Source organism: Eulemur rufifrons, chromosome 7 (genome assembly GCF_041146395.1).
Source record: "Eulemur rufifrons isolate Redbay chromosome 7, OSU_ERuf_1, whole genome shotgun sequence".
Taxonomy (NCBI): Eukaryota; Metazoa; Chordata; class Mammalia; order Primates; family Lemuridae; genus Eulemur; species Eulemur rufifrons.
In genome coordinates, this window is record NC_090989.1 from 82059166 (window position 1) to 82071204 (window position 12039).

Genomic DNA, 12039 nt, shown 5'->3' on the forward strand with positions numbered 1-12039 from the left:
TGCCACTTGCTACAGTGTTCTCTCCCAAAGAGCCTCTCCTCTTCCTCCTCTTGTGCTCCCTGCTAGGTGCTCCCACTGACTCCCCTGCTCTTGTCCCAAAGCATGTTGTCTTCTGACACCATAGAACATAAGCTCCCTGAGATTTCGGGCTCCACTTGGTCCTCCGTGCAGCAAGTTCAAAGGAACTGCTTTCCATGGAACAAAAATGTTTTCAGATACACAGAGTAAAAAACTCAGGGAGCCTGAATAGATATTTGGTGAAAACTTGAAAGTGTTCCTCACATCCCTAACCTCCAAGACACAGTTAGTTCTCCAATCCTGGGGCAGAGACAAACCAGTTCCTTATGGGTCAGGAAGGAAAATATATGCATATACATCTACATGTGTTTCTACAAGGCCTTGGTCACTTTACTTGGGGCTCTTTTACTTACCATAGCTTGGAGAGTGTTCCATACAATCAGATGTATAGATTGGATTCATGTTTAATCAGCAATTTATAGTCCTAAAATTTATTTATCTCATTTCCTGTTGGTAGAAATTTAGGTTCTTTGCAATGTTTCATAACAAACAATGGCAGTTTGTCCTAGTACAAGCGTCTTTGCATCCAAGCAGGACTATTTCTGTAGGCTATAAATTCCTTGGTGCAGAAGTGCTAGGTCTAAGGCAGGAGTGGGGACGCTGCAGCCTTAAGGCCACATGTGGGCTTCTAGGTCCTTAAGTGCGCGGCCTTTTGACTGAATGCAAATTTTACAGAACAAATCTTATTTTTATTAATACATTTTTGTTCATCTTTTATGTTTTTATTTAATTTTTAAAATGAATGTATTAAAAATACCAAAGAATAAAAGACGTTTCAACGAAATAATCCTCCCAAATTTACTGGCACAATTAGAACATTAGTAAGCCATGAGGGCTAAATTGACAGCTGCTAAGCTCATGATTTAGATCTAACTTCCCCTGCCTGACTGGTGCCATTACTACTTGAGTCTGGTGGGTGAGAGTTTATGGGGATTGAGTATGCCAGTCTGTTATCAGCTTTTGACAACGGTGCACTGTGTTTCTGTTTGAAGTGGAATTTGTGAATAGTTGCACATCTCGACAGTATTTTTTAATTCTGTCTGCTAACAGCCCATCATGTCAAAGAAGACCAAAAGAATGCTGAAAGAAAAAAACAGATTTTTAAATGAGGATTGGGAATTGTAATATTATCTTGTTTCTGTTAAAGATAAGATGATTTGGTTGCTTTGTGATACTGCAATATCAACATTAGAGAAAGTCAATGCTCATCAGCATTATAGCAATCATAAGGACCACAAATATTTTAAATTAGAGAGAGAGGCACAAAGAGTTGTATTGCAGAAATTAAAAGATTAAAAGCAAAAGCAAGGACAATTCTTTCAAGCAGTAATAAGACCTGGAAATAAGCCACTGAAGCACTTATAAAGTAGCTTATAGACTCAGGGAAAAAAGGGAAGCCGTTCAGTGATGTAGAAATTGGGAGAGAATGCATTGTTAAAGTTGTAGGATTCTTGGACCCTGATAACGTTTTAAAGCACAAACAACTGCCTATTTCAAGGAGAACCATAACTGATGGGCAGCATGAATTAGCCTTCAACTTAACAGAAAAACTTCATGCAATCCTTCCAAAGGAAAATATATATTGTTCAATTGTGTTGGATCAATCAGCTGATACTACTGATTGGGAGCAGGTTTTATACTTCATTTGGGTCATAACAGAAGATTTTCTTTGCTATAAAGAGTTACTCACTTTGGGTACTCTTGCAAACAGAACACGGGGAATAGATATCTTCAACAGCTTTCAAGATAAATGTCATGAAATTGTACTGAATTTGGTAAATTTAGTGAGCATATGTACAGACGGTGCACCTTCTATGACAGGAAGATATGAAGGGTTTATTGTACAGATAAAAAGAGTTTTAACAGATCCAGATGCCCTCATTTTTCATTGTATGTTGCATCAACAAAATCACTCTGCTAAAGCTACTATTTTAAGTGACACTTTGCAACAAGTTATAAGCATTGTTAACTATATTCCTGCAAATGCAACACGGATCCTCAGTTTCATAACACGCTAAAGTTGAAGGATGAGGTAGGTATTCAGTATGTATTTGCCATCTCATTCTAAAGTGCATTGGCTATTTCAGGGACAGGAGTTTGCCAAAATTTTATCTCTGTGAGAATAGATAATTAAATTATATGAAGAACAGAATCAGCAATGTGAATTATTGAAAGAAGATTTCTATAGGAATGTAGCATTTCTGTCTGATATCCTGTCAAATCAAAAGGACTTGAATATTTCTTGGCAAGGTAAAACTAAGTCTGTATATGATATGTGGCAAAAAAATCCAAGCATTCCGAATAAAGCTATCTTTTTTCAAAACACTTATTCAAAAGGAAATTTTGAATGAACATTTGCCCCAGTTAGCAAAGGTCATTGATGAGCAGGATGATATATGTGAATCATTTGAAGAATATACAGCTATTATAGATTTATTAATTGGAGAATGCAATGAAAGGTTTACTGACTTTGAGAATCATGACATCACATTCAAATTAGCATTTCAGCCTCACCTAGTTGATATCACCAAGGCACCTAAAGAACTACAGATGGAATTGGTTGAGCTCTCAGTAGATGACATTTTAAAATCATTGTTTGATGCTAAGAAAGATCCAATTGAAATACAGAAAAATGCAGTAGAATACCCACGCCTTCGCCAACATGCCCCCAAAATGCTTTCTTTCTTTTCAGCCACTTATTGCTGTGAATCTACATTCTCCTACCTAACCCAAATCAAGACATCCTTAAGATCACAAATGACTGATACCCATCTAGAGGATCAACTAAAAATGTGGACATGAACGCTGCAACCAAATATTCAAATGCTTTTCAACAAAAAGAAGACACAATGAGGTCATTAAAAGGTTACTTAACTTTAAAATTAACAAATAGTTTTCATTTTTTGAAATTATTAAGTACATAGTAGTTAGATTTTTACAAAATAATGTACCTTTTTAAGTATATCTAATTGAAGATTTTTGAATGAAGCCTTATTTCATTATAGCTAAATTAATGCAGCCTTCCAACATGAAAAGATTCCTCACCTCTGATCTAAGGTCTTTAAATATATATGTAAAGGGGTGGTACCAAGTTGCCCTCCCCCACAAACACAGGAGGGTCTGGTATCCTCCTGCCCAAGCTTGATTTGGTAGTCCTGGTAGGCATAAAATAGTATTTCACTGTAGCTTTATTTATATTTCCTAAGTATAAGCTAACATTTTAATGTTCTGTCAGATTTATTTCATGTTGATTGTTTTCACCACTAATAATCATTTTGAAATTGCAACATGTATGGTTATTACAAACACTTATATATTTCGAAGCCTTTTATATTAAATATTCTTTGCTCATTTTCCTAAAAAAAAAAGATATTCCAATGTAATAGAAGGTACAGAATAAAAAAACAAGATGTTCCCTACCAAAAGTCCCCACTATTGACTGTAGGAGTGACCATGATGGCATTAAACAAACATTTCAGAAATCTTGGTACACAGATCTACATAAAGAGACAAAAGCAGAAGTACTATAAAAATGAAATCCTAATATATATGCTGTTTTTAACACAAAATATTAATTTTAGTATTTGAGAGAAGAAAAAGAAAGGAATGTTTGAATTTCAGGTAAATATTACTTAATCACAAGAGATAACAATTGCTAAAAAATTCTGCTAAGAAAAATCCTTAAGAAAAATTAAATTGTTAAATTATTGTTTTTAAAAACTGTTTCAAGTATAGACAGTACTGATTGACTCTCTGCTTTTAAAGATGAAGAAATTAGCACTTTTATACTTTTTCCGCTTTTCTTCCCCTATTAAAATAGTGGTCTTATTATTTTTATATTATCAAAATATGATATTTTATATTGTATTTTTATGTTATCAACAATATATTTTATATTATATTTTTATATTTTGTTTCATTTGCATTTGATTCAATATCCTTAATTTATCCCAAGTGTTTGGTGTTAGTTTTACATTTAAATTGATTTAATGGTCCTTACTGCAACTACTTTTACTCAGTTTATCTTGTCTTGAATTTTTCATTTTAATTTCCCTTTTGGCTGTTTAGATTTTATCTTCAAATGGTTGTTTCAAAAAAGGCCTATAGTACTATGCTTTTAATTCCTTGCATCCTAGATTGCCAGTCTACTTTCTTGCTTTTCCTGCTTTAAGCTTATGTACGTTAAATCAGAGTATTAGATCTTCCGGATACTCCTCCACTCCCTGTTTCCCACTCTCTTCCTTCAGAGTTCCGCGTTTTCCAATACGAACTGATTTCTCCACAGGCCTATTTCACAACTGTTAACTTTGAAATTCCCTTTATTTTTCTACTGATTTGAGGCTCTCTTTCCTAGATCACATACCTTCTTTCTCATACGAGGCATACCTCAGAGATCTTGCAGGTTTGGCTCAAGGTCACCTCAATAAAGTGAATATTTAAATAAAGTGAATCACACGAATTTTTTTTGCTTCCCAGTGCACATAAAAATTATGTTTACACTATAGTATAGTCTATTAAGTATGCAATTGCATTATGTCTAGAAAACCAATCTATATTCCTTAATTAAAAAACACTTTATTGCTGAAAAATACTAACAATTATCTGAACCTTCGGTGAGTTGTAACCTTTTTGCTGGTGGAGGGTCTTGCCTCGATGTTGATGGCTGCTGAATGATCAGGGTGACAGTTGCTGAAAATTAGGGTGGCTGTAATGGCAAAGTTTGCCACATTGATCGACTCTTCGTTTGATGAAAGATTTTTCTGTATCATTCAATGCCGTTTGATAGCATTTTACCCACAGTAGAACTTTTTTTAAAATTGGAGTCAATCCTCTCATATCTTGTGGCTGCTTTATCAAATAACTTTATGTAAAATTCTAAATCCTTAGTTGTCATTTCTACAATGTTCACAGCCTCTTCACTAGTAGATTCCATCTTAAGAAACCACTTTCATTGCTCATTCATAAGAAGCAACTTGTCATCTGTTCAAGTTTGATCATAAGATTGTAGCAATTCAGTCGCATCTTCAGGCCCACTTCTATTTCTAGTTTTCTTGCTCTTTCAACTACATCTGCAGTTACCTACTCCACTGAATTCTTGAACTCCTCAAAGTAATAAGTGAGGGTTGGAATCAACTTCTAAAGTCCTTTTAATGTTGATATTTTGATCTCCTCCCATGAATCATGAATTTTCTTATGGCATCTAGAATGGTAAATCTTTTCTGGAAAGTTTTTGATTTACTTCACTAAGATCCATCAGAGGAATCACTAAGGCAGCTATAGTCTATCTAACAAAATGTATTTCTCGTAAGACTTGAAAAGTCAAAATTACTCCTTAATCTATGGCTTGCAGAGTGGATGCTGTGTTATCAGGCATGAAAACAATATTAATCTTGTACATCTCCATCAGAACTCTTGCACGACCAGGTGCATTGTCAATGAGCAGTAATATTTTGAAAGAAATTCCTTTTTTTTTTTTTGAGCAGTAGTTCTCAATAGTGGGCTTCAAAAATTCAGTAAATATGCCGTAAACAAATTTGTTATCATCTAGGTTTCGTTGTTCCATGCAACAAGCAGAGTAAATTTAGAGTAATTTTGAAGGGCCTTAGGATTTTCGGAATTATAAATGAACAATGGCTTCATCTTAAAGTCACCAGCTGCTTTAGTCCCTAACAAGAGAATCCGCGTATTCTCTGAAGCTTTGAAGCCAGGCATTGACTCTTCCTATTTAACTGTAAAAGTCCTAGATGGCATCTTCTTCCAATATAAGGCTGTTTTGTCTACAATGAAAATCAGTTATTTGGTGTAGCCACCTTCATCAGTGATCTTAGCTAGATCTTCTAGATAGCTTGCTTTAGCTTCTACATCAGAGCTCGCTGCTTCACTTTGCACTTTCATGTTATGGGGAGGCTTCTTTCCTTCAACCTCGTGAGCCAGCCTCTGCTAGCTTCAGAGGTTTCTTTTGCAGCTTCCTTGCCTTTCTCAGCCTTCATAAAATTGAAGAGAGTTAGGGCCTTGCTCTGGATTAGGCTTTGGTTTAAGGGAATGTTCTGGCTGGTTTAATCTTCTGTCTGGAGTACTAAAACTTTCTCCATATCCGCAATAAGATTGATTTGCTTTCTTTTCATTTGTATGTTCACCAGAGTAGCATTTTTAATTTCCTTCAAGAACATTTCATTTGCATTCATAACTTTACTAAGTTTTTGATTAGTAAAGAGGCCTAGTTTTGACCTGTTTCTGCTTTTGACATGCCTTCCTTCCTGTTTCGTCATTTCTAGTTTTGGGTTTAAATTAAGAGACATCTGACTCTTCCTTGCACTTGAACACTTAGAGGCCATTGTAGAATTATTAATTGGCCTAATTTCAATATTATTATGTTTCTGAGGAGAGGGAGAGAGAGATGAGGGAGCAGCCAGTCAATGATGCAGTCAGAACACACACATTTATTAAGTTCGCCCGCTGTCTTTTATGGGCACAGTTCGTGGTGCCCCAAAACAATTACAATGGTAACATCAAAGATCACTGATCACAGATCACCATAACAGATATAATAATAATGAAAAAGTTTTGAAATATTGTGAGAAATACCAAAATACGACGTGGAGGCACAAAGTGAGCCCATGCTGTTGGAAAAATGGAGCTGATAGACTTGTTCAACATAGAGTTTCCACAAACCTTCAATTTGTAAAAAACACAGTATCTGGGAAGTGCAATAAAGCAAAGTAGGATAAAATGATTTATGCCTGTATTAAGCCTTTATTTTGATAGAATGGTTTCTTGCATTTCCCTTAGAAGGGTGTATGGGAGGTAAACATTCTGAATCTTTCAATCTCTGAATTTGTCTTTACCCTCACACTTGGTGGTAGTTTGACCAGGTAGAAGATTCTAGGTTGAAAATAATTTTTCCTCAGAATTTGGGATACATTGCCCTATTATCTTCCAGAAGTATTGTTGATGAGTAATCATACTGGTCGGATTTTCATTTTTATTGTAGGTCTTTTTTAAAAGAAAATCTTTGAAAGTGTTCAGGGTTTTGTTTTATCTTTCCATTGCATGTTTTATTTTGGCAACCATGTTGATCAACTATATTTTCAAGTTCTTTGCTTGTTGCTTTTTTTGTGGCATCATGGTCTTGTTTTAGGGATACAGTATTTTCCAATATCTCTGATTTTGTATGTATGTTTGTATGTGTGTTTAGTTCTTATCTTTAGTATCCTGATTATCTGTTTCCTCTGGGATCTTGTTTATTTTGGTATCTGGCATGTGATATAAGTTTTCAACAAATATCTGGTGATTGTTCTATGCCCCTTTATATTTAAGAAAGAAGCTATAAAATGTTTGGGGACTCTATGGGGAGGGGCTTGTCAACTTGTAGAGAGTTAATCATTATTCTTTCATTCAAAAATCAGTAGTTCATTCTGGGGACATTATGCAATGATAAAAGGCATGAAGCAAATATTTAATAAATCTTAAAGGTGTATGCACCAAACAACATAACTACTTACATAAAAGCGAAAGCTGTTATAAATGCAAGTAGATCTTGACAAAAATGTAATTATAGTGAGATATTTCACTAAAGAGCTTCTCAGAATTAGACAACTCTAATGACAAAAATAAGGATATAAAGAATATGAATAATACAATAAAAAACATAGAGAGCATATGTCCCTTGAATAGAGAATATGGAAGATCTGTCCAGAAAGTATCCAGCCATGTAATACAAAAAATGGAGACATTTGTTGAACAAGATACAAGATACAAGATATAGGACAGTGATGTGTCAGTCTCCTTCAGCGTGGGCATCTTGGGACCTCACACAGTTCTCCTACTGTCTCTTCCACTGTTTAAAACACTCTGCAAAATCTCTTTGTTGGAATCATCATCAGCTGCCTGGTCATATTTTCCTGAATCTCATCGACCAGTCTGAAATCTCTTATTTTTCAAAGGTGATTTTGGTTTTGGGAAAAGCCAGAAGTTGCTGGGTGCCAAATCTGGGCTGTAGTGGGCCAGAGTCACCTGGGTGATTTGATGTTTTGCCAAAAAACTCTGCATGAAACGTGATGTATGGGCCCCCAAGTTATGGTGATGAAGTTGCCAATCACCAGTTCCCCATAGCTGCGGCCATTTATGTTGCATTCCATCTCCTTGCATCTCTCAACCAATGAAGAACATTGAGGTAGCATTCCTTATTAATTGTTTGGCCTGGAGGAGCATACTCGTGATGGACAACAACTTCCCAATCAAAAAACACACTTAACACGCCTTCTTCGGGCATGGAGAAACCAGGATGACTTCCACTGGGGCAACTGGGCCTTCAATGCTGGATCATAGTCATAGACCCACGATTCATTTCCAGTTATGACTTCTTAAGAAAATCTGGTTTATTGGTATCAGTTTGAAGCAAGTCATTAGCAAATGCAGCATGATGTTCCTTCTGCTCTGGTGGCAGAAGCCATGGAATGCATTTTGCCATGACACATTTTATGTCAAGATCCTATGTCAAAATCTCAGACACACAAAATCTCCAGTAGTTTCTGGAATCCTCAGATCAGCTTTTAGGTCTTGTACTGTCATGTCAGTCGCTGATCTTTGTTGATTGCAGCCTGTACACGTTCAGCATTCTCAGGTGTTCTATGTATTGCAGGCCTTCCAGAATGTGGATGATGTCTAACAGATTCTCTACTGTCTTTGAAGCATTTGTGCCACGCTTTTATTTGCACTGATCTCATTGCATCATCCCCTAAAGCCTTTGGAATCATCCAAATAGTTTCTGCATAGGAATGTTCAAGCTTAACGCAAAATTTGATGCAGAGTTATTGCTGTACTTGCCCAATCGTTTTGAATGTGAGGGCCATGCAGTACACATGCTCACTCAAGGATATCTAGTGCCCCACTGACTGGTACAGTGAAGTCATCATTGTTCATGCATTACAGTCCCCTCGAATTGTCTACAAGGTTATATTGATGTCATGCAAACCATTCTTGTTATATTAACAATGGCTGAATACTTTCTGGACAGACCTCATATACCTTAAAAAATACATTCATAAAACATTTACAAGAGTGGATCATGTACTAGACCAAAACACAAACCTTAGTGCATTAAACTTTGGAAGCATTATACTAAGTGAATAAGCCAGATGGAAAAGGACAAATATTGCATGATTGCACTTATTTGAGGTACCTAGCTAGAGTAGTCAAATTTGTAGAGACAGAAAGTAGAATGGTGGTTGCTGGGGGATGAGAGGAGTGAGGAATGGGGATTTAGTGTTTTATAGGTATAGAGTTTCAGTTAGGGAAGATGAAAAAGTTCTAGAGATGGATGGTGGTGATGGTTGCACAATAATGTGGGTTTACTTAGTGCTACTGAAAGGTACACATAAAAATGGTTAAAATGGCAAATTTTATGTTGTGTATGTTTTATTTATACCACAATAAAAAATTTTATATCCCTAAAATGCTATACAAATAGAAATTTTATAGATCACATTCTTTGATCTTAAGCCAATAGAATTTACAATAAATAATTTAAAAAATTTTTTATTAAATAATTTAAAAATGATCCCCCATCTTAAATACTTAGGTATATTTCTCAAAAATATATTCCTGAGTGGCCTGTCTATCAAAGAGAAATGGAAAAGGAAAAAAAATTGCCTTTTAGATAATAATAAAAGGAGACCGCCTCATGCAGAAATCCAGGGGAAACAGCGAAAATCTTACTTAGAGAAAACTTATAGCCTTAAATGCCTTCCTTTAAATTATTTTTTAGAAACAGGGTCTCACTCTGTCACCCAGGCTGGAGTGCAGTGGCATGATCATAGCTCACTGTAACTTCCAACTGCTGGGCTCAAGCAATTTTCCTGCCTCAGCCTCCCAAGTAGCTAGGACTATAGGCATATGCCACCACACCCAACTAATTAAAAAAAAATTTTGTAGGGGAGGGTCTTGCTATCTTTCCTAGGATGGTCTCAAACTCCTGGCCTCAAGGGATCCTCCCACCAGAGCCTCCCAAAGCACTGGAATTACAGACATGAGCCACCATGCCAAGCCAGATGCCTTTATTATTAAATCAGTAAGACAAAAAGTAAAGAAACTAAGAACTCGTCTTAATAAATTTTAAAAACCAGCAAAGTAAACAAAAGAGGGAATTAAATATTTTCTTTCACACTTTAGTGGATTGTGTTGTGCAGCCCCCGGAAGTATCCCTAACTTTGGGGACTATAGCTCAAGACTATAAGGAAGGATATTTTTATTTTGTTGAGCTTTTATGCTGCTTTGAGGGGTGACATATTCTAATGGTCCTGAGAATCTGTCTTGTAATTTCCCAAAGGTTTATTTTGTTTGTTTGTTTAACATTTATACTGTTTTGTTTCTACTCAGAGTTCTAATTCAAAGGTAAACAAAATACACTAAGAAACAGGTTCTAAAGACATAAATTAGTTGTTCTGTTATGCTTAGCCTAAATCTATGGGTTTTGAAAAGGAGTTCAGGAGAAGAAATTATGCCTGGTGCCTAGCCACTATTCAAATTTATAGTTCCCACTCTGTGTTTTTGTTACATGTTGTTAGTATGCTCTTGTTTGCATAAGACATCTTGTGGTTTAATTATGGAATAGAATCTCATTTTTGTCCTATAAAAATATAGTACCACTGTATGAAAAATGCATTTTAGCAATGGATCCTGCTATTGATGCAAATCTAAGAAAGATTTCTATTCTGTGAAATATGGTGCTAATTTTCCCACAATAATCTCCAAATCATAACACTATGTTGTAATATTTAAAAGATCAGTAGATTTTAGAAGTTCATGTGGGTATTTAAAGAAGCAAAGTGCTATGTACTGAATGTTTGTGTCCTCCCAAAATTCATATGGTGAAGTCCTAATCCCCAATACGATGGTATTTGGAAATTGGGTCTTTGGGAGGCAAATAAGTCATAAAGGTAGAGCCCTTATCAATGATATTAGTGCCCTTGTAAGAAAAGACAAGAGAGAAATGACTTTTCTTTGCCACGTGAGGATACAGTAAGAAGGCATCTGTCTGCAAACCAGGAAGAGGGCCCTCACCAGGAACCACAGTGGCCACCATCTTGATCTTGGACTTCCCAGCCTTCAGAATTGTGAAGAATAAATTTCTGTTGTTTAAGTGACATAGTCTATGGTATTTTTGTTATAGCAGACCAAATTGACTAAGACACAAAGTAAATGAAGATTTGCATCAGTAGCAGGATCCACTGCTAAAATGCATTTTTCATACAGTGGTACTATATCTTCATAGGGCCAAAATGAGATTCTATTCCATAATTAAACCATAAGATGTCTTAAGCAAACAAGAGCATGCTAACAACACATAATTTTAGGTCCTTTAATATAGTAAAACTTAAGACTTTGGTTAATCACAGCATTTATTATTTACAGTTGTCAAAGCTACAGAATGAAAGAGCAGACTTACAAGATCAGTTACGTGACTATGAAGATCGAATTAATGCTATGACTTCTCACTTCAAAAATGTCAAGCAAGAGTTATCATTTACACAGGTATAGTAATATTGAAATTTATGTTGATTATATCATGGGTAGTCATAGAACATTTCACAGTGCATTTACATCTGTGATTTTATTTTAGAGCTATAACAGGAAACTTTAGTATAATTAAACTATTGTGAACATAGTCTTGAACCTGAAAGTAGGTAGAAAAGAAGGCTTTGAGAAACTAACTACTGTCATCAATTTTAAACAAAAAATTAATTCATATGAAAGGGGAAATCATCATTCAAACAATCTAATATAATGTTAGGCAGCAGCTTATTTGAGAAGGGTACAATGACAGCAGTGAGAAATGATGGCTATAAGCAGAAACAAAGCTAATTTAATACATGATAGAATTTCCATCTCCTTTTTAACTTTTCAGCACAACCACTGGGGCCATTTTGAGTGTACGGTAATAGTCCATATACATGATATTTT

The 12039-nt window shown here is 35.5% G+C and overlaps 1 protein-coding gene across 1 annotated transcript in view; it reads left to right on the forward strand.

Annotated features, from left to right (window-relative positions):
* CCDC39 (coiled-coil domain 39 molecular ruler complex subunit) overlaps positions 1 to 12039 on the forward strand; it is a 70745-nt gene that overhangs the window by 1867 nt on the left and 56839 nt on the right. Inside the window, exon 2 of the mRNA XM_069472884.1 lies at positions 11491 to 11610. Coding sequence (XP_069328985.1) covers positions 11491 to 11610 — 120 coding nt within the window. The remainder of the gene's footprint in view (positions 1 to 11490; positions 11611 to 12039) is intronic.